The 24,371-nt window shown below is 38.1% G+C and overlaps 1 protein-coding gene and 1 long non-coding RNA gene across 3 annotated transcripts in view; one reads left to right on the top strand and one right to left on the bottom strand.

The window, feature by feature from the left end:
* LOC139111785 (uncharacterized) overlaps positions 1-21,615 on the bottom strand; it is a 59,965-nt gene extending 38,350 nt beyond the window's left edge. The window contains exon 1 of the long non-coding RNA XR_011547275.1: positions 21,565-21,615. This is a non-coding gene — a long non-coding RNA (uncharacterized lncRNA). The remainder of the gene's footprint in view (positions 1-21,564) is intronic.
* Positions 1-24,371, top strand: part of LOC139111741 (uncharacterized) — an 83,958-nt gene that overhangs the window by 42,900 nt on the left and 16,687 nt on the right. For both annotated transcript variants that reach the window (XM_070672213.1, XM_070672220.1), the window contains exons 2-5: positions 11,229-11,437; positions 16,965-17,100; positions 17,981-18,114; positions 24,124-24,364. In XM_070672213.1, the coding sequence (XP_070528314.1) occupies positions 11,229-11,437; positions 16,965-17,100; positions 17,981-18,114; positions 24,124-24,364 (720 nt within the window). The remainder of the gene's footprint in view (positions 1-11,228; positions 11,438-16,964; positions 17,101-17,980; positions 18,115-24,123; positions 24,365-24,371) is intronic.

A 24,371-nucleotide genomic window follows, 5' to 3' on the forward strand; every position in this document is an offset into this window, starting at 1 on the left:
AACGCGTGTGGAAGGCGAAATACGATAGGATGAATAGCATAAGCTGCACTATCCGTGAGCACTCCGCGTTCTTTTATGCACCTCTCTTAAATCAAATTCGCACAAACCTCTACAGCGAGATAAACAACCTCTTTATATCGGATATGTAAAACTGAATACGCACCGCGCAATATGGACGTACAATTTTACTTTGCTTGATTAAAAAAGAGAGAGAAAAAAAAAAAGAAATTTTAATTTATCGCGAGATCGTTAATGATTCGTTAACGCTTGATATCAAAGACATTCGCAATTAATCCTGCAACAATATAAACTTATGGAATTTTTCTGAAAGCTAAGAAAAGCTTTTTGTTGCGTCTCCACTGAATTTAATTCACCGTGACGCTACGAAAAACTTATATCGACTGACGTTTTGGCATCGAACAATTCTTCTTGTTTTATTTCTAGAACGTTCAATGCACGTTCCTTTTAAGACTCTACGATTTTTCCACGATGAATGTATATTGCTGGCGAGACTCCAACGTTTCCTCTTAACCTGATTAAACGACGTTTATTGCCACTAGAAATAGTAGGGGTGGTATTGGAGGGACGGAATAGAAAAAGGGGAGAGAAGGCGCGATGGACACGGCCGTCTGTTTTCCACCCGCGGGCGAAACGAAGCGAGGGAAACGGAGCCGGGCGGCATTAAGCGAGCGGATGGAAAATAGAGAATGCCCGATAACCACGATGAAATTTCACCGGAGACGCCCCGAGACACTCAGACGGTACTTGGCACGAACGGGCAAGTTTCTTCGAAGATCCAAAGATTCTCCCTCGACGGAGAAATGTCAGCGAAATGGTTCTGTTGACTTTGCGGGATGGCGTTACCGCGTGCCGCCGAAAATGTCGTTAATCTTATTTCGTTAGAGACCGCCCGATGAAATTGTCGGCCCACTTTGATTTATTGAATGAACGCCCGCGATCCCGGGCACGGGATAGCGATGGGGGTGAATTTATCGGATACACACCGGCGGCGCAACGGTGTGGTGTAGCAATCTTTCTCGGTTGTTCCTATACGCCGGCACCGGGGAAAATCGGATATTTATGCTAACGCGAACACGTCCGTGGGATTCGCCTAAGTTAGTACGCGTGGCAGTCGGATATCTATGGACTGCTGTTAATAAAGCCCTATAGCACGGCCGGGCTACGATGCACGCGCGAAACTTTGGGGGGAGATAAATAAATGTATAGCTTTAGTGTGTGCTAAGCTAAAGCCGGGTTATACCGGTGCTTGCCGAGGACCCCCGGCATTAAATTCTGAAGCGCTTTTAAATTCAACGCCGGATGTTAGAAGTTGCGCAATGATCGGCTGCATTTTCAGATTCTGCAGAGCAAGTCGTTTTCGCGACTAGCAGCACACGTTTCGAAGTACTCTTTTGCGAAACGCAAGCATTTTGTTTTCTTCCTACGATAACTGCAATAAAGATAAAAACTCACGTTTATAAAATCTAGCTTGCGGCTTGCGAAATTAAATCGTGGCATTTTCGACAGAGTATTAGTCTTCAAATCAGAAAAGTCTTCGGTTCGAAACGTCTGTTCATTTAATATCGAATCAACGTACGAATCAAATTCCGCACTTTCGCGAAGTGCCGTATAGTAAAAAGCTCGCAAATTAAATTTTGGCATTTTTGATAGCGTATTAATGTTTAGATCAGAGAAGTCTCGGCTCGAAACGTCTGCTCTTTTAATATCGAATCAACGTATGAATCAAATTTTGCACTTTCGCGAAGTGCCGTATATCGAAAGGTTGATAGCTTTGAGAAAAATGCCATATTGTCAATCTATTTTATCGATTGGAAGTACGTAGCCAGATATAAGGCTCAAGATAGATATATTGCGGTGAGGTGACTTCGTTTCGCCTGCACTCTTACTTTGTGAAATGGCTTCTGCATTACAATAGGGCAAGCCACACGAGATCTTTCAGCGAGACTGATTTCGAAAAATGTATGTCGCCGGTATAAGAAAGTCGCAAAAGAAGATTGTATTTCCGCGTTATCATATAAGAAAGGATGGACAATTGAATTTTTCATTTGTCCACACGGAGTGATGAGAAAACGAGCCTTCCTTTTTCTAGAAAGAATTCCGTTGCGCTCAGTGCATTTTCCTCATTGTCTGTTAATATTTTATTTTTCTTTGCCAAGTACTACTCTTTTATGAATCTGCTTTGTTAAATACTTATTACTGAGATTGAGAACCTTAAAGAAATAAAGAAAGCTCGGAGTTTCGCTTAAAACATTTACGCGCAAAGAGTAGATCACATGTTTATTAGCAATTAAAAAGATAACTCTGCTTTTTCTTTTGATAATTGTTAAATTGTTTACAAAAAGCAATTTGATACGCGTAATTCTTTAAAATGCATGAAATTCTTTCTAGCTATTTATTCCGTACATATAAGGAATTTAAACATAAAAGCTTACAAATCATTCAAATTTAATCCCCAAACTAATAATCGTTAATTGCATATAAAAAAGTAAAGTACCTAACGTTGTGCGTTTCACTATAAAAAAATTGTCATGGGAATACGTGTTATTTAACAATTTCACAGTTTGTAGCTGTGAAACTTTTGCTTAAGGATTATGTCTGAAATAGTCTACGAAGAAAGAAAAAAAGCAAGGAAAAGAAGAGACCGGTAGGTGATCGCTCTTGCCAGCGGTATATTTAATGCCGCAGCCGGTGTAAATGCACATTTGCCTCGAACAGAAATCTTTCTGAACACAACCGCCCGAGGACATTGCTGCACTTGCTGCAGCAACGGAGTGGTATTTTAAGCTACGTCATGAAGAATAATGGCGTCGTTAGAAGCTTACGAAAGGGAGTGAAAAAAAAAAAGATGCATTTTTGTAGAAAAATCGTGAAAGGGATAATTTCAAGAGACAGTCATGTTTCGCATCAAATGCACCTGCACGTGACGCAGAAGCAACGAAATCGATATGTCATCTAACATCTCTGAGCTATTGAATTTAACGAAACAATGATTATTGTTATCGGCAACGTAACGACTGAATCAATTTAATTCTTAACGAGATTAAAAACTGAAAATATTAATGATAACTCAAGCTATTTAAAAATAATTTATTACGCGCAGAAGTCGCGCTAACGTGACGTTTAGTAGAGAATTATTAATTAGCTCGATGATGTGAGAAGATGAAAGATGAGTGTCGCGCCGATTACTATCCAACAGAGAAAGAAACGATTCTCAAAGCGAAAAGCGTACTCGATGCGCTCTGCTTTCGTCAGATCCTGAGGATTCAATCCGCGAAAAAGAAAAGTTAAGCGCCGAAGGACTTCGCCTCGCAGAAAGAAACGGTTCTTCCGAACTACCTCCGACATTGATCATTTCAAGTCGATGACAGTTCTCGACGTCTTAAATTTTACATTTCAATTTTTGCAATCCAGAAAAATATCTTTCAAGGAATAAGACAATTTATATATATCAGAAATACATTTTAATATAAAAGTAAATATTTCCTATAATCTGGTTGAGCACGCTTATCGACATTTATTGCAATAAGAACAAGCGCGTTTCAGAAATAGTCTGCGACAGCGCGAACTTTATTGGCAGAATGTTATTTTCATGAGCCCGAAAACTTTCTTGCATTCGGCTCGGCGGGGAAGTAGAATTTTAAATCATACTATTCTAGTGATAATTTGCGAGAGCTTCTTATTAAAGTATGCATCAAGAATTTAAGAAATTCGATCAATATAAGAATCGAATGAATTTTACATGAGATTCTCAGTAGCGATAAGTTGTATGAAAGACAGTTTGTATGGAGGTGTGCTGCCTTACATAACAGAACTATCTTGGTGTGGCTTCAACGGAAGTGCTCAATGAATTTTCTAGCACTCGACGAAGTCGAGCGCCGAAGAAACTTTTCCGTGATAAAGACGAGGGATACTTTCGAATACTTTTTCTGCTCCACGCAAAAAAAAGAAAAAAAAAGAAAAATTGATTTTGCATCATTCGCGGATCACCGTCCATTGCGTGGTGAACTTAACGTTGAGAATTCTAACAAGGTAGATAAACGTGCGGTCTCATTTCAGATATTCTGACTGTGAGCGTAATACTTGACTCGCAATAGAAATATAAGAGGAATAGACACGTAATAGAAGAGATGTAACTCGGAAACAACTTCTCTCGAGACCATTATGGTAATCAAACGACATTTTATAGCGCATAACGTACTGAATCGGTTTGAGAGCAATATTTTCTAATATTAAAAATACATATTTCAGAAAGCAATGAAAGTAACGTCTATTTTATTACATCGCAGAGACAATTTTTCAATATAAAAATATAATTTTTTTGTATCATAGGTTTTTTTTTTATTTTAATTATCAATTTTGATAAATTTTACTCTATTTAAATTAATATATATTTTATATGTGACTCTCACAAAATGCACTTGTGTTTATTGAAATGGGTGAAGGAAAATCTGTTCGAAATCAACGCAATGACGCTCGCTTGTTGTGGTACACAACGTTAAAATGGAACGTGTATGGTTTCCACGCAGTAATCCCGCACATCTGCGATAGTCTGGGCTAAATTCTATCCTCTAAGTTTAAGGCTTACCTGGCACCACAAATTTCTAGTGCAAGCGCCGATTGGAAGGCCTTTAAAGCGCGTAGAAACAATACTACTGACGTCACGATCCGATCTAGCCTGTGATTATGCTATGCTATTTTACAGCTTGCAATCTCGGTATAGGTGCAATTAAGCGAAATTGCAACGATCGCCGGCATTTGTATGATCAACGTAGTTTGCACGGATTTATCGTTACGCAGTTAACGACGTACAGTTGAAGTGATATAATTTCCAAGTATTGCTATTACGAAAATATTTGCTTGCTTTAATAAAATTGACGAACAAAAAAAAAACGGAAGTCCGGATTAGGAATTAAGTAAATAAACCAGAGGGATAGCTATAAAGTAGATTACCTACAAGTTAAATGTTAATGTATGTAAACTGTATTATCTAATTGTAATCTTTACGGAAATCCAATTAGGATTATTTTATGTACGGCAAAGTAGGGGACGTTTATCCAATTATTGCCACACGTTTGAATTTGTTCTCAAATAAATAAATGTCCAGCATATATTCCGCTTAAAATATATTTGTCAATTTAAATTTAGATATTCGAGAATTAAACCACTAAACGTGTTATAACTGTTGCGCGAAATTTGTACTTAGAGAATGCATTTTGTCATCTATCTATCTAAAATTGACACGTTTATGTTCGCACAAAAATCTATGCTTAATTACTGTGAAATAATGAATAACAAAATTCGTTAATAAATATTCATTAATGTAACTTTTAATCAAAAATTTTCATCAACGCTGCGGGATGATATGACAACCAACAAAGTAATATTTGAATAATAAAATTATCATTCGATACGCGAGCTGAAATTATCGTAAATTGCGAAAATTTACACACCATAAATAAATCTTTTAATATATATTAAATTGGAATTACTAACAATACGCGAATTTACGAAAGTTCTTCCTTATTAATGAGTAATTCGCAAAATCTAGGGTTCATTACTGAAAAGAGTACTTTATGACATTAACAGTTCTGCGGTATATCAACGTAAAATATGCGCTTCCCAAATTTCCCATGCGACACACGAGTTTCTCATTACCAATAACGAAATTCGCGTGCCCGGTTCCGCTGGTAATCTGATGTCGGTGCTTACATATTAATGACATTTTCCCGAATTGAAACGAGAGAGAGAGAGAGAGAGACAGGGAGAGAGGAGGAAGAGCTGGCATGGAATACCTATGCTCATTCTCGCGTCTCTAAATTCCGTATAACGCGTTTCCGCTGCACGAATTTGTTTGGTGAAAATGATAATGGAAGCCGCACAAATGTAACTTTGAGTACAAAGTTTCACAAGCGCCCCAATAACGGTATAAAAATGCCTGTGACAATGTCGGTAACGATCAAATAAAAATTGAAACACGTATCGGAATTTTCGCAGTTAAAAAAATTGTGTAACATAAAAAAAGAAGAAATAAGAAAAAAAAATTTTATGACATATTTCATCGAAGTAATTTCAAACGTATTTTATATGAATTTATCGAGCAATACATTTTTTCTTTTTTTTTTTTTTACAATTAGATTACTCCGGGAACAAACAACTGCTTTGGTAACAAGCTGTCGATCAATTTACATGATAATACTAGATTCAAAATTGACATGTTATAATCCATAATTTTTTTTATTCTGGTAATTAATTGACAAAAATGTCATGCTGCAGCATCACGAAATTACTTCAATCGTGACGAAATCAATAACGAGCCGCTTATCGTTTATTCATTATTAGCTCGTGCCACCGCTATCCCCAATCAACTTCAATAATTGCCCATCTAATTAGTGTGCTCATACTTAAATGTCTTCGAAAATTGCGCGATACATTTACGATATATTGATATGTAGATAGATTTTGTTCATTAAACGGGTTGGGAATTTTTTGCGAAGCTTTAAAGCATCCCACGATAGACTATAAATTCTGCATAATTTTTGATACTGGGGAGATGCCCGATGACGAACGTGGTAACAATCTCGAGTTGCAAAATATAACTGCATTATTATTACTAACTATGACTACATTATTACGGTCGACGGCACGGAAATACGTTTTTATTAGTCGTAAATGAAACCACACAGGAAATATTCACGTACGAATATCTTCTCTATATTCTTTTCCTATCTACCGTCATCGTATTCCCCGAAGACCTATCTTCGGGCGGAAGCTTGAAATAAAAGCGGCGAATAAAAATAGCAACGCACTTGACGGCCGAGTCATCCCCTTTATATCGACCCCCGTATATCACGTCCGGTCGTGGAAAAATGATGAATGCTCTTGGGTAACATGATCACGCGCGTACGCACACGCGCCCAACATTCAATTGCTTTTTTCATAAACCGGCGCGGAAAGTATTCGACCCCTTCGACCATTTACGTTCATCGAACCGCGCCGATTCAAATTCGTCGATCCGCATTTGTCCCGTACCTATTTACCTAGCCTGCGGAACTGTCCAGTCGTACGTAACATCCGCCATTACGGGAACATTGAGATTAAATGAATGGAGTCTGTCACTAAACATGATATCTCTGTGCAAAATTGCTCGCGTTGTATGCCCTCGTCATAAAAAAAAAGGGTAAAAAAAAGAAAATTAAAAAAAAAACGTTTAATATATTCCTCGAAATACCTCATATTCGACGCGTTAATTGCGAACATCGTGAAGCGATACATATTGAATAATTTTCACTTTGCTACAGCGCTCAACTTTACACGGCTTGTAATATTACACGTGAAATGAACTTCGGCACAACGCACAGGCGTAACCGTTCGGTAACAACCATTAAATTGTTCGCCAAAGTTGTCTAACGATTTGAGCCATCGTTCAGCAAGACCAGTCGCGCTAACGACGCATTATTACGACCTGCGAATATATTGAGAATAAATCGCACGCGAGAAACCTCGACGTTTACGACGCGGCGACCTGGTAAACGCGTATGTGATAAAAATGGCAAAATCCCAGCCGCTGCGTTACGAACGGAACGTATCGCTGATCTGCATCGGGATTATCATCGATTTTCTGCGAGGGGTGTTCCCCGGCGAGCACTGGTAGTATCTTGTTTGCGTGTAACGTATAGGTATCGGCAATCGTAGCTGTTCACGCGCGAGTTTCATTTGTATTTTATGTCTGGATCGCGTCCCGGCCGCGGCAAGCGCCGAGATGCGAAGCCCTGGCCTGCGATCGTTGTAATAGCCAATAAAGCCCGTTATTTTGTAATCAACACGGACATCGGGAGAGAAATGCTTGTTTTCTTTTATGCGGTGTTCGTTAAGCAAAGCGAGCGCAGGTTTTGCAAACGCTTATTGGGAATATAGTAATTAAGCCGGGACTATCGTGTTCCGATACGATGTCACGGAGCACCGCAAGCAGCGTGACGTAAAATCGTAATACGCGAATAACAAAAAGACATTGAAATTTTTGCTTGGAAAAGTAGTTACGCTCCGCAAAGTGCTTTAACAGCGTTCGCTCTGTATAATATAAATAATCTAATAAAACGATACGTATCGTAAAAAAAATATATAGCACATATCTTGCAAATAATTTATCACCGTGAATCATCAAGTAATTATTTCTTATTTAAAAAAAAAATAGTTCAGCTATTAGTAAGTATTTGCAAAAAAGCAAGCCATCAAGAAGATGAACCCCGTAGTAATAAAAATGTTTTATAGTTCTGTTTGACGTTAATTAAAGCGGAACTTTTTTTGAGAGAGAGAGGGAGGTGGGGGAAAAAGCGTAATATCGTAAAAATACTCTGTCTCTCTCTTTCTGAAAACGGTGGAAGGAAAGAAGGAAGAAAAATGGCATCGTATTTGTGACAAGTCGAGTCGACTTCGCCGGTATATGAATCAATCTAGTTATCTGCCTACACTTGAATGTGATACGGCTCTTACGTATATTTGTATACGCGCCTCTCCGCCTTTTTACGGACAATAAATTGCTACGGTATCGAGAGCGTTTTACGAAACGAGACGTCGCAACATTTGCATGTTATCTCCTCTACTCTTTCATGAAATTACGTTCCCGTTACGCTCTCAAAAAGCACGAAGATCGAGCGCACAATAGTGTTATCTATGCACAGCTTAGTACCGCGCTCCGTGACTTGGAATTATTTATTGCACTTAATTACTGATCTGCGGCTCTTTGGTAACAGTTAACCCGTATTTCCCCGGCTTAATAACGAAAGTAAACAGCGCTCAGCTCGCCGAACGCTTCCTCGAACACCTAAATGTCCATCGTGCGCCATGTGCGAAGTGTCTCGTCGCGAGGTTCCACCGTTTGCACGTTACGCCCGGCTATTTTGCGAAGATGCGTTTCCATTTGCTCACCCATGCAACCCCACGTCGGAAATGCGAGCGCGCTTTGCTTGAGCGACGATCCGATGATCGTTGAGTGAAATGGCGTATACGACAATTCGCGCAAGGTGCAGTAACGATGATACGTAAAGATACGCGGAAATTAGAAGGTTCTATTACGCCCGACTTGTACTACGCTGCGCAGTAAATTACGCTAGATTCATATCGCAACGCCACATTTAAGAACCGCGTAAATCTCCATCTGATTAGCGGGCGTGAGATACGACGAGATAAAGCGTCGCTAACTTAATCGCCGCGCAGTAATGCCGACGATCATCCGCCGGCAACATTATGAATCCATTTAAGGTCCGTAGGTACCGCGCGGGAAAGCATTATGTTTCCACATTTCGCGAAAGCGCATCCTATGCCGCGCACGTTTCATGCATTTTTATTCCATTTCAAGAAGCGCTCCGCGTTACATTCGGGGCGCACCTACGTTATGTAAACGTTCCTACGCGTCTCTTTCCCAGTCTCGCACTAGATTATTTATTATACTAATTACGGAATTGCGGCCGCCAGAGTTCTACTTCCAGGGTAGCTTGACGGCGTGAATAAAGTTTACCCGGGAATAAGTTGTACCGCAAACGCTCACCCTTTACGAGGCGCTCGGCAAAGTTTATCGAAAGCATTTAGCCCAATACTAACACGTACATCGAATTAATTTAACTCTCGCGGCGCGCGATAGTGCACTTCCTTCTTTGTAATTGGTTTCTCGAGAGGTGGACAAAGAGGAGGATCGTGCACGAAGATCGAGTAGCTGTGTCTTTTCCTTTCTTGGACGGTAATAGAGGCGATGCCGACTGCCTTTTAGCTTTGATCGCTCCACCGGAATAGAATTCGGCGCGCCCCGGACTCGACTCGAAAGGCAACGTCAGGAGGACCGATGGCCGCAAAGGTTTCGAGTGGAAATTACCAAAAGACAACCGTATTTCGACGCCGTCGAGATCTCGGAAGCGCTCGCGCGACGGCTCTGTGTGCGAGTAAAGCGTTTTCCGTTCCTAACAATCATCCGTGAGCTCATCTCTCTCGCTACGTTTCATTTCATTATCGTGTATGAGAAACGAGTAAAAATGAAAAAAAATAGCCAGTCTATTAAAATTAACCTGCACCGCAACCGCGAGAAGGAAATATGAGGTACCGAGTCTTTCCTTACCGTTTTCATTATTAAGTATAATTCTCGTCAGAAATTATTTGTTGCCCCAGAGTACACAATCTTCATGAAATAATACAATAAATATAAAAATGTAATACTACTTTTCCGAGATCCGCGTGTATCGTCGAATATGTTGAAATATTGTTCGATCGAGTACTATAACAAACGTCGACGATATGTAATCTATTATGCTAATTGAATAAAATTATACTTTTGCAAGATAAACCATTTTACTATTATTTTCTCGATAAATTCGCAATTACTGATGTTAAATTAATTTATTTTCTAAATAAATTAATGACATTGCAGTTTAAAACCTCTTCTCTCTATACAGAAACGTGCTTAGAAAGCAAAATATCTCGGGAAACAGAGAGAGGAATGGAAATGGAATTGGTATAGGCTTAATCTTTAGAAGATACGTCTCTCCAAGAATATATCTCCCATTCTCTCAATATCTTAAGGAATAATAAAACACGGCCAAACGGAAATATCAGTCTTAGCTCGGCAAGAAAGCGGCACGCAAATAACTCTTAAAGAAATATTCTTACATTTTTATCCTTCTACCTTCATGCATTTAAATACACAATTTTAAGGAAGTATTTTCTTTTAAATCAAAAATGAAATGGAGCAACTAAAAAAAAAAAGTTTAAACTCCTCGCAAATATTTACCATAAAGTGGCGTTTAAAATTCTTCTGTCTAGATACTTTCCCATCGCTTATGGAAAGTCGATTAGTGGCAAAATAGATTTGCAATCGCTCGATCGATGGAACATTAAATCACGTCGTGAAATTTTAATTTGCGACGTGAAAAATTCACCTGAATTATTTATGGCTGTCCCACTTTCTGACCGGCGTTTAATCCTAAAATCACATTCAGAGATAGCGCGCATCAATCAAACGCGTCCCGTCTATTGGCTGTACGTAAATGCATTGATAGAATAATGCATGAATTGTGTGCACTTCGCAAATTCTAATTGCAATTGTTGTTTCTACTGATTCAACATCGATAAACGTTCTTCACACACGCAAACAAGACATACTAACATGCACGCATCGATCGAACGTCTTTCATAGCAAGATGTTTTTTTTCTATTGTTTGCAGGTGCAACAGGTTTGAAAGACCTGAAGATAAACGTGCCGCCCATGGTGAGATCAGGCGACACTGTAACTCTGTCATGTCATTACGATCTGGAGGGGCTGTCATTGTACTCTATACAATGGTTTTGGAATGAAAAAGAATTTTATCGCTTTGTACCCGAACGTAAGCCGGAGCCCTATCGCGTCTACGAAGTGGCTACGATACAAGTTAACGTGAGTAATTTATAAATAAATATAAATATGTAAAAGCTTATCCGATCGATTTATGGCTGCATAATATTTTCTTTATTATAATATTTTTTTTCAAGTTATTGGTTATACTTGCAGTAAAAAATTGAAATGTACAACAAATTTTTATATGTATACTCAACTTATGCAAAAAGTTGTTCAAATAATCAGTAACTAAGGAAAGTAGTAAGATAATTCTACTGTCTTGCATATTTCATATCGAGTATAACCAGTTCCTCGGTAATATAACCGAGTCACCAAGTAAGGTTTATCTTTATTACATCCAACTTCTCAATTAACTTGCAATAAAAGGCTTATCTCTTTAATAACACTTTCGTGGAAGTTTATTATACTAATCTCGGTAACATCTTAGTACTTATATTACGGATGAAATTTGCTCCATAAATCAGTTTCAAATTCGCGAAAAAAATTCTACGCGACATCGGAATAATAAATAAGAATCAAGGCTTGCAGCTAATAACTACTCCGACATAATATTAAAAATTGCCGACATTCAAGTGTCAATAAAACATTTTGACTGACACGATGAAATTTAAAATACCCTAAATCGCTGCGTTTTTAAATCGCAATGCATTGTATTATTGCTTTATGATGTGTATCATAAATTGTATTCCCCGAGAGATGCGCATATCGATGCGCCGTTAGATCCATTTATCAAACGAGCTCTCTCTTTCAAAGAGTCCTCGAGATAAGAACTAAAGCCTGCTCGATTTTTGCGCTCACGAGTAAACGGCGGCTATCTTTTTGCGACTCGTGCCCGATTCGACCGTAATCTATTTTTCCACGGAAGACATAGCCTGCAAGTAGATTCGATAAGAGAGATCTGGTCGCGCTCTCTTGCCGAGGGCGAAACTTCTTGCCGCTCCCTGGACAACTGATCCTTCCCTTCTTTTCCCATCCCTCTCTTTCTAATCTCCCATGCATCGGGGTGCCTCCATTTTCCGCCGGTATGACCACGAAGGCAAAAGTTTTCCCCCCACGCGGGCGCAGGGTGAGGAAAAGAATCGATAGACTGATTTATGGCATGTACTACGATCGCAACACGCTTGAACCCGGGTCAAGCGAGTTCCGTGTTTTACGGACGTCGATTCAACGTCGCCGCAATCGCGTCGCGAATCTGCCCCCTTCGTTCGTTCCTCCCGTTCTCGCGGCCCTTTTTCTCGCGTCCTCTTAAGGTACGACTCTCCTTAAATTTTCCGACCGCTCGAGAAAATGGAATCTCCCCCCTCTATTCCGCAAGAGAGAGCACTCGGCGCGAAAGCAATATCCTGTAGGTTTGTGTAACGCTTTTGCGCGCCCGCGTCGAAGAAAAATGTTAGATGCACTTATTGAGTACGCATATTAGAAATTGCGGGCGTTACGATGTATCTACGCATATTTTACGTTGATTTAATAAGCACGCGAGGGCTTTAATCTGATCTGTATCGCAATTAAAAAACCTTATGTCATAATTCATATAAATTAATTGCAAGATTTATTTCCGCAAGTTATTATCAGTAGTTCCTATGCAGTACGTGATATAAAATTAATACCTTTAATTAAAGACTTCAACTAATTATTTTTATATTCCTTCTTTTTAAATAAATTTTGTAAATTAAAATATAATCTAGCTAATAAATATCTCTTTAGTGAAACACCGCACGCGTAAGGAAGACGTACATGTATAACCCTGATGTAACGTACATTTAATAGCGTCCAATGCTGGGCTTCCTTTTTGCTTCCTATTCCGTTGCCCTTTGTCCGACGACTCAAAGGAAATCCTACAGGAAAATACCCTCGGGATCGGCGACGTGCTCTGCTGATAATTAGGGCAAAAGGGCGGTCGTATAAACCGCGAATATGGACCGAAAGTTTAGTAGCGGGAAAAGCATCACGTAGAGAGGGATATGAAAGATGATAGCGGATGATGCTGACCGAAAGTGAGGGATAAAGGAGATAGAGGCGAGAAAACGTGATCGGACAATCGGTAAAACATCGCAGAGAGCGAACGAAACGTATGAAAGTAGAAATGAATTATTGAGGGTGAAAAGAACAAGAGAGAAAAAAAAAGAAAAAAAAAAAAACAAGACGGTGGATGAAAAAAAGATCAAGGAACGGTACGAACAAAAAGCGAGGCTGAAATAACAGTAGAAAGGCAAAGTGGAATTCGCTTGAAAAGTGTCAGATGACTTCTGGCGTTGCGAATATTTGTAGACGCGATGACAAGCAAAGGTGATGAGAAGAAGAAAATGATATGGAAAGAGAAACTTATCGGGAGAAACTGCGATAAAGTGACGCCGACGTTACAGATACAGAGACTTTCATCTGAAAAGCAAGACGATTTCTTCTCGATTTCTTTCTTCAAGTGAGACAGTAAGGATTCAATTTTTCCAACTGTCTGGAACTTCGTATCCGAAGTTACTTCACAAGATTTTCATTTCACACGTCTCGCGAATACGTTTGCAAATATGACCTTAGAACGTGATTATGATTATCTATTACGTTAGTTGAAAAAGACTCGAGCGCGGAATTAGAAGCATTAAACTGCCGTTAATGTCCCGCGTGTGATGCATTACTAACTTCTTCGGAGCAACTTAACGAGTGAATATTAATTTGAAGAACGACTGCACGGTGAATTACGGCGGAACGTAGGAGTAAGAGCGGAGCGGAGTCGCGCGAGATTTAAGTTCGGTTCGAGCTGAGACAGATACGAAGTCGGATTGAGCATTTTCACGAGGGCATAAGGCATTCCAAGTCGGTAGATAGAACAGCAAGTATGATCGCGTAATCTTTATACGGGAGAATTTACAGCGTTCGTGCCGGCGAATAGCCGATAGTGGACTTCGAAGAGCATCCTCGCGATCATTCACTTCCGATGTCGCGGCAGTTACAATGAGATCGCCTGTCGCTTTTACCGCGGCCATGTAGCAGCCACGCCGATAATCTCGTCTTTTTATAAGACCGTTTAACAATACCCTACTTGCCGATTATCGCCACGTTATCGCCAAGTTAAACTTCGAAGGAGAAATGGCTTTGTACGAAACGTCCGTGGTACGTGAGATGCGATCACCGCTCTCTCGTGCGCCCGAAGATTTAGGATAATAATTTTTCACTATTCGATTAAGTTTCTATCGTCTATCCCGATTGGCTCGTATATCTCTAACCGAGTATTTTCAGTCGATATAAGAATAGGCGATATTTGTTCCATGTGAGTTATGGTTCGTAATACCATGTTACGGTATTGAGCTATTGTTACTGCGATGTAATCGATGAATCGAGAGAGAATAGCTCGCTTGTACCCCCGTAGAGTTTTAACAAATACAAGAAATAAAATCTCGAATATTGCTGCCGCGAGTATCTTTTTTTTTTTAAAGCATATTATACGTACAGTTACACATACATAATTTTACTTCGGTACAATGCTAGCGAATATTCAATACGATATTTGCGAAAATTAATATTTGCGAAAGTTATTCTGTCGCTTTGAAAGAATTTATTTCTCAATCTAGAAATAATGTAATTTAATGGAAAATATTACTATTAAAAATATTTTATGTATTAAAATTTTTTCATCCCACCCAAGTTTGTATTTTATATTTATATTATAAGTAAAGTTAATATACAATTATACAAATTGAAATCTGTATGTTGCCATTGGTATTTAAATCAATACGGGTTTTTTTTGCATAAATTTGTTTTGTTGCGTATATGTATGAACATCGCTTGTGTGACTTTATTTAATCAAGAATGTAGAACGTAGACTGAAAAATGGGATGCATGCTCACACTTTTCATAAAAGGGGTAACGCGTGTCTCTCGCAGTTTCCGCCCCGGCAGATCCGAATACTCGCGGCCTGCAACCCTTTTCAATGTTATTTTTCATCGAGCATCTCGTCCATGCCGATGCCAGAAGCGGAAGGAACGATGAAAAAGACCTGTCCCCTCATCCGATATAGTTTGTAAAGAAGGCGGAGACGCTCACCGCGATGAATATAAATGCCGGCGAAGAGGAAGAGAGCGGTGTCGCAAAAAGAAACGAGCCCAGGCAGATTGCACGATCCAGATTTAAACGCGGAAAGGTTTGGATGTAAAATCGATCAGAGGCACAAAATGCAAAGCAATATCGATGCTTAATACAAGGAGGATTTACGCCGACATTGAATGAAAAAGAGGAAAAGATGTTAAATTAATCCTCGTCGATTTCAATTTTTTTAGGAAGTAGTATTTTTTTTTTTTTATAATACGTAAATCCATTTATCGCGTATAATAATATTTAAAAAAATTTTACCAAGATAGTTTGTTTGACTATACAAGAATAATTAAATTCGATACGTAACTTATTCAATATACATGTATTCTTATTACTCGCGCATTTTCTAAATCGATATTTGTTTCAGAACTATTATAAAGTTATGCTTCATTTTAATTCTATGTTCATCTAAAATCGGGCATGTATTTATTTCCGTAAAAAGTTTTTGCATGAAATTTTAGCGCTTTTAAAAAAACTTTTGATGGCAAAGTTTCTCGTAATAAATGTGCACGTTTCCGCGAAATATTCGTACGTAATATACGAAAGTCAAACCACGCTGCTAACTTATTTTTGACGTCGTACGCGTGATTCGAATCAATGATATGTCACCGTGATCGATATTGCAAGACAAGAAACTTCCGTCTTTTGTTCTCCGGCTATCTATAAGATAGCTGAAACGTGATAAGACATCCTTTAAAGATGCTTCAATAAAAAATTCTTTTCCGCGCGGTAATCTATATCTAGCACCGTCAGATCTTCCTCTCCCTCTTTTCAAATGTCTGTAAAAGCATTCCGAGAAATGTCGTTTTGAAAGGAATCTTCACGAAGGGCGTTACTCTTCAGTGACAGTTTCACTGGGATCCGCGCTTTTAGCGAAGTTGCCCGAATGCACGATCAATACTTATTATCGTTTTCCTTCTTCTATCCAGACCAGTGGACGCGACGGGATAACTAAGTGCAAGCACGACTGATAACCAATTCCACGAAAATTTACTTCTCCATCGTCTTGCTATTTTGTAATCCGTGACATCCTTATCGTAAGGAAGAATAAAAGAACGTTAACTAACCGGAGGCGGTGAACCATTCATAATGAATACTTGCATCTTATTCACTGCTTTCGACAAACTTTCTCTCAACTCGGGAACGCCAGGCATGAAGTTTAATTGGAGCAACATTGAAATATGTTAAAAAGTAAATATTCGCTAAAGTTTTGTATAAATTCTTACGTACAAAATTAATTTTGTATTTGCAAAAATTGCCGGCGCACCAGAATATTTTTCGAGCGACGGAGGATTAAAGGATTGCGGTTGGACGCATCCCTAACTTTATTGGCACAAATCTCTCTATTCTGAAAAATGTCGGAACCTTGTGTACCGTCGTTGAAAATCTAGCTACGTAAGGAGGGGAGCGGAATCGCATCAAAATGGAGAGAGTGGAGTGGGACATAAGTGGAACACGGTATATCAAGCTTCACGTTTTACAGATCTCTAAATCGAACTCGCACGACGTAACAGTGGTGAACGTGTCCAGGGAACTTACTGGGGTATACAAGTGTGAAGTGTCCGCAGGCAGCCCTACCTACCACACCATGATCGAAAGGGCCAAGATGATAGTAGTCGGTAAGTACGTGTGCGTATAGGTTGTAGATATTTTTTTTTTTCCCTTTTTTTTAACCTTTTATCCCGGTCGAAAATAAATCGCTCGTTCCGGGATTGTTCGAAATATACACGCGTTCTCTGTTCATCTCGGTACTCGATTTCGAAGCGATGATATATCTCGCAAGTACAATATAGGGATCAACGATCGGCTGTAATACTGGATTTAAGCAAAATCGATGTGCCCTATAACGCTCCAATAAGATATATCGTCCACTTCCGATAGATAAACTGAATCTATGCTTCCTATTCCAACATTCTTGCGATTCTCTTTGACACACGATTGAATTTTTATCTCATTTGAAGTATGTCATACAAATACATTTGTCAAATTTCCCAAAGCCTTATGGAACACAATTTAAAAGATTTAAATTAAAAAATAAGATCCTCAGCAAGTTGTTATCGAAAATTGTAAATTACGAAAGAATATAAAAATTTTGATTCTCAAACTAAACAGCAGAAAATTGAATTATCATAACTTGTTTATACAATCTTCCGTAAGAATTACGTTTAAAAAAAAAAAAAAAAAATTATGTCAACTATTAAACCCAGCTGTTCCTGCGCGAAAGAAAAATTCATGTACGATATCCTAAGTAAGCAAATGCAGAGCTTTCGTGAAAATATCACGACGTGACGCAGATTACAAATTATTAAACAAAATACGTAGCAGCGGCGTCGAGGGACACGTTGGAAACACTAGCCTTATTCGTCAGTACCAAGCATGACGAGGTCGTTGTTCAAGTGTTTCTGTGACGCCCCCGACGCCGTTGGCGTGTCGCCAGGTGTCGAGTTAGTGCCATGGCAGCAGTCGCATGTGCTAAACGACATAATTATTATGCCTTAGACGCCCCAAAAACGGATCCTGTGATTCGTACCGAGAAGGAGCGCATAGCAATGGGCGAGATGCTACGAGCGAACTGCACCTCAGGCAAATCCCGGCCCGCCCCCGAGGTTACGTGGAGGCTCAACGGAGAACTCGTAAGTATCGCCTCGCTCCTACCTACCCTATATACGTCTCGACATAGTCGTAGTTACGTGACCTTACTGGATGATTAGAGTCGCGCAGCGAATGGCCCGAGGATCGCGCCTATATTCCATTCTGTTTCGCTCTATTCCATTACGTCAATCCTACTGTAGCTATATCGCTAGCTCAAGATTTTCCCTCCCCGAGGCTCTACTTCCGATCTACCCCTGCGATATCGGGATACATCGTCGCGAGATTTAAACAAAAGAATTGACATGTTCGACGCGACACACTGAGCACTTCTAACGAATTTGAGAGTACGTAACATAAATCGTGCATGTAAATTGATCAGTTATCTCGTAAGAAGATATAATTTAGTTAGATAAAGAAAGAAAGTTATACAGTAGTCTGTGAAAATGTAGCCGATTGAAAAATTTAATAAAATAATTACTTTATTACTCAAGGCTGCAGATAATTTTGCGTAAAAAATATCTTGTTGAATAGTAAGCAAAATAAAATTTAATTAAAAAAAAAAGAAGAAAAAATAGAATTTTGCAGTTTTGGAATTTTTTCAATTTATAGAAAGCCATTGAAATATGTTATCCGTACTTCATATAAACTTTGATATCCTCAATTTATCGTTATAATTTAATATCGAAGTTTAATAAAGGATAAACTACAGTTACTCTCTCTTTGGAATATTCTGTGCACGTTCGCTGGTCGACAGGATTGTCAATAAACTAAATCCATAGATGGAATTTTGTTTGTGGATTATTAATCTGTATCAACGTTAATTAAGATGACGTGAAACGTGACCAATCGTTGTGTCAAATTATCTTCTGACATATTATAATTTTTCTTATTCTTATTATTATCATTACTATTACGCATACATATTAATTATTCTATATGAATCCTTATTATTTTTAATGAGCAATAAACTCAATTAAAAAAAAAAAGTTATAAAACTAAAAAGTATATTTGTATCATTTTCAAAGAAACAACTCGTATACAGATTATGTATTAATTTTCGTGTATAAATTTTATGAAAATTACTTCGTGCTGCAAAAACAAAATCAAATTTTTCTTTCTTTCGCGCAACAGTAAGCTAGCCATAAAGCATGCAAAATTAATTTGCAAAAATTAGAATTTTACGTTATATCACGTCTGATTTTCGTCGTTGCTTTAGAACGGCCACGTAAGTAAATTATCATTTAAATGTTCTGTTTTGAATATATTTTGCATATCTGTATTTAAATACCTTTTGTACCTCAATCGTGTTTAACTTGTCACATATCTATATCTGCTCAATCATCGTGACGTTTTCAATATATTTTTCATGATATCTATATAAAAAGTTCTATGTGTAATTTTTCATGTAAAATACGAGTGAAACTTTCGATTAAATCAATCTCGCAACAAAACATTCACGTATTCGTCGTTAGTTAAATTATCGTCATAGATATGATATCAAGCTTCACCAGTCTATTTGTTATTCATACAGCAATGTTCATGTTAAAAAGAGAAAAAAAAAAAACATTTATTTCCATAAGCTTTACTGATACGAATATGAAAGAATCTGTGTGCACAAGCTAAATATTGTAACGCACAATTCAACGTAACGAAAATATCAAAAGAAAAATTCTGTAACTCTCGCATATACATTATATGTAAAGTGTGTTTGTTAGTATCTTGCATTATTATCCCGGAATATTGGCGTTACCGAATGACTACTTTGAGTAAAAAAAAAAGTAAACGCAATACGTGCGTGTTATATGATCGCGTGACTAACTATAAAGACGTGCCGGGCCTTTCGTTCCATAAAGTAGATAAATCTCGAGGAACCTTCAAGTGGAAAAGCTTCGTACACTAGTAATCTGTAGAGCTCTCCCGTTGAGTGCAACGTTAGACGAGCTACGATCGCGTACTAAGGAAAACAAAAAAAAGAAAAAAAAAAAAACATAAAATAGAAGAGAAGTAGAGAAATGAAAGACAGACGTTGAGAGGATTAAAAGTACGGTTGCTCATCTGTATTTCTACAATCATGGAATGCTCAATGTATCGATCGGCGAGGTTTCATCTTTAAAGAAATGGGATAAAAACTCAGCTTGTTGCCAGTTGATACTAAATACGTACGAGTGGATAATTATCAGACACCTGTGCACGCGTGCGCGCATAGAAAATGTACGTACAGCGCAAATAAAATAGCGAATAACCCGATATCGCGGGGCCTTTATCTTGACGAGCGGATCCATTGCTTTCGTAGAAAATACCATTGGTTTAAATAACCAGGGCACGAGAGGCGCGATATTTTCCACTGAATATTCGTTTTCAGAGTTCGGGCGCTTTGTTTTTGAACGAGCAGATTTATGCCGTCCTTTGACACTTTTCATTCTGACGATTGAAACGGCGTAACTCACTTTCGGCCGGTAGAACTGGGAAAACGTCAGCACGGCGAAACGACGGCGTAGCGATTTAACGGAATAATTTAGTTGATTTAACGAAAACCGCGAAATAACAATTTATTTGCGTACTAGGCATCCGTACTCTTCGACCATATGCGAATATATTCAAACAAAATCTTGCTGAATTTGATTTCTACCGCTTCGTATTTGGAATTTTAATGACTTCGCTCTAAAGATTGTTTCGTACTCTTGTAACACGTAGATATATTGTAAATGAGCATGGTAAAAAATTAATATAATTATTTAATAACTGAACGAACTACTAATAATTATTTAATAAGTAGTCCAACTATCAATTTCGTGTAAGTTGTGCCGTATCAGATTTATTTATTAATTTGCTTAGGGAATGATAAGAAAACTCTAAATTTTTAGTTTGTAATAACCAACAATTTTAAATAGACGTTCGAAAAAGCGTGCGAAATAGAATTACTTAGCCTATAGAATAAAACAAAGCGGAATAAGCAACGACCGCGTTTGAACGAGCGTAAGTGAAAACTCGCATTTCCGGCAGGAAGAGGAACAATGGCCCCACCCTAGTGAAAGCATTTCGACCGAAAGTGCACAAGGGTCGTCGTTTCACCCCTCTGTATTTTCGGTTTTCGCCCTCCCGTTACCCATGACGTGTGTCACCCTGCTTACTTTCCTTGATTTCGAGCACCGCTATTGTTGACATCTTTCTTTGTAATTTTCCTAACGAGATACTTTGCCACACTCTTCGCGAATTCGCCGACAATTAAATTATTAAGGTCATCAACGCCGCGACAATCATTTTTTAAGTACTATGCCAATTGATATATGTTTAATAATTAGTATTAGTTATTAAGTTTATCGCGCATGATTTACGCGAACCCTATCGCATTAATATTATTATATATTTTTACGTATTTAATTTTTTTTATATAAAGTATTATAATTTTTTTTTATATTGTACAATTCGTACATACAATCCCCGGTAACGTTGAGATAATAACGCATGTAAAAAAAATATTATTGACTCACCGATTTGATGCGCAGCGGCGGAGTTCACAGCAACAGCAGCTACGATGATTCTGTAACATTAAAATGTAAAACATAAATTGTAGAGACTTTTAGAATAATTTTCACTAGTTAAAAAAAAAATTTACAGGTCTTTAATTAATTTCTCAATGGAACGATAAAAAATAAAATTATTTAATAAATTATTTCTTAGCCTGATAAGAAAAGAAAAATTAGGAAACCAAAATAAAGAACAAAGAAATTATTATCAAACAACGTTTCCATGTAATGTAGAAACCGATCAGTGAGTTAGAAAATCGTTATTGATTAACCATCTGTTCATTCTCTTTTCTTATCCCCTTTTACACTGCTTTGTTTCTCATCTTCTTTCCCTCTTTTTTCTTTTTTTTTTTTGTTTCTTTTTTCTCTCTCTTTTTTTTTTCTTTGCTTCTCTTTTTCGAATATGTGAGTGCGTACATAACTAGCACATACATTTTATCCGCGTAGGTAGGTATATAAGTGTGCGCTTGATCCGTTGCCAAGAAAACTCTACCTCGGTTCCACCTATCTCAAATCAAGTTTTCGCTCATATTTTCTCGCCGCCAATATTTCCGCCTTGCTTCCCGCACTCTACCGGAAAGCTTTGCCTCGGCATATGAAACATCCACCAATATTTCGGGCAAATAATCCCTAGTCACACAGCACGTGCATTCTCGTAAATTCGAAACTCGAATGCAATTTTCGGACTTTTACTGCGTTTTGCGCCTGATTTCCATTTCGAAAGTTCCTCCCGCCTGACCAGTTGGAAATATTTATATAACTATTGTATAGTAAATTATTTAAAAAGATATTGAGAAAGAAAAAGAGAGAATGTGTGTGTGATATGCGCACATACAAAAAATTCATAACATTAATAATAAAAATTACTCTATTAATGTAACATAAAATAAAGTAAAAAAAATAATTTGAAATAAGTATGCACATTTCATAATGGAATAAATTTATATCTTTCGCTTTTTTCTTTTTTTTTTTTCGTAAATTAAGAAGTTAATAAATCAATCAATTTTTAATCTTCTTGTATGGAATGAGTTACAATTTACATTACGCTCAATGAATACATACATATAATCGCATAAATTTAGTTGCTACACGCAATATTAGATTCCATTCGCATACGCTTCCAGACATAGAGACAAATATAGTAGGTTTATTGTGGAACACAAGATCTACAGTGGAACGAAGGAATGTATGTGCTATGTGGAAAATGTAACGCACGGCAAGCAGAGAATATTACATTCGCTAGGACAATGAGGGACGCGAAAGCAAGCCGCAGCCGAAACTCTATAGCGTTAACAATGTGTCAATCAATTCCTCACATTGAGGACACCTACGCGCGGTAACGTCATCAAAACCAGCTTCTCGAGATATGAAGATCGCGTACGTAATATAATTTAGACTCGGAGCTACGTGCACGCAAGAATTCCGCCGGCACTCTCGCGTCGTACAGAAAAGGAAAAAAGGTGTGAGAGAAGATGGCATCTGTGATGGCATCAGCTTTATGCTTTATGCTTTATGGATGTAGCCTGTATCCGCACGTGACACTGTACGCCCGCAGACATGATGTATGTCCTTGTTTGTTCTACAAATGATAACGTCGCCTCCCGAGTTCTCAGAGCGTTCCTGTTCTTTCGTAACGTTGTGGACGATCGAAGACAAATTCGTTTCTTCTCGACCATATATACTTCTTGAAAGTAGTCCCCCCGGTTATACATAAAATAAGATCCTTCCACGTGTATTTATTGCGGGTCGCGCGACGCATTCGTATGCTCGTTGCCTGTGCGACTGACGTGTTTTAATTTCAAAATGACGAAAATTATATTTCTATTGAATTTCGTAAAAAAACGACCGATCCGCGACGCGTCCAAAAAAAATTATAAAAAGTCAAAAGTTTAACTCTATAGAAAAGCCGCGCGTTAACGATATATTTATAATTCATGAAATTTTATAGTGCATGTATCGCATAGAATCGCATTATTGTTACTGAACTTGATACGCATCCACGTTTGTTTCTCGAAGTAAGCATGCCGAGCGACTCCCGACTCTATTGCGGATCCCCATTTTCCGTCTTACTCTCGTTGACGAAGATAAAAGACGCAACGACGTTATTAAATGAATAAGAGACAAAGACAAAGCTGCATTAAGAGTAACATAACCACATAATATCTTTAACAGACAGCAATAATAATTCCCTTTGTGAAACGCGATAGTAAACGTGAAAGTTACTTCGATATCCGTGCAGCAACAGAATAAATGATGAAAGGATTTTCCTTAAGCGCTAAACGCGATCTATTAATTAAATGAGATTATACCTCGAGAGGTTGCTTGGTTTAACTATACATGACAAAAAAAATATTTTTTTTTTTAATATACTCATTCCAAGAAGATTTACCGTATTTAAAAACTGTGAGTTCAAACTTTTCTGTAAAATAAATTTTATATCGTTGCAAATGTCAACGATGCCTTTTAATAATAATATTTTCTTAAAAATCTATGTGTCTTAATTCGCGTTGCTTATTGTTTCAGATCAAGAATAACATATTACATCGCATATGGAATAAAACGAATTCTCACGAAGACGAGGGAGAAACTAAGACTTCGCTGATCGAGTTTAAAGTGGAGAGCGGCATGTTTCACAAGGGACACTTGCATCTGCGCTGCACGGTCTCCATTTCAGACGTTTATAGAAAATCGGCGGACATTGAAATCTTCGAGGACAAACCGCGTCTCGCACCGATCACCGGCGAATCATCACCTTACGGCCACCGTAAGTT

This window comes from Cardiocondyla obscurior, linkage group LG02 (genome assembly GCF_019399895.1).
Source record: "Cardiocondyla obscurior isolate alpha-2009 linkage group LG02, Cobs3.1, whole genome shotgun sequence".
In the NCBI taxonomy this organism is placed as follows: Eukaryota; Metazoa; Arthropoda; class Insecta; order Hymenoptera; family Formicidae; genus Cardiocondyla; species Cardiocondyla obscurior.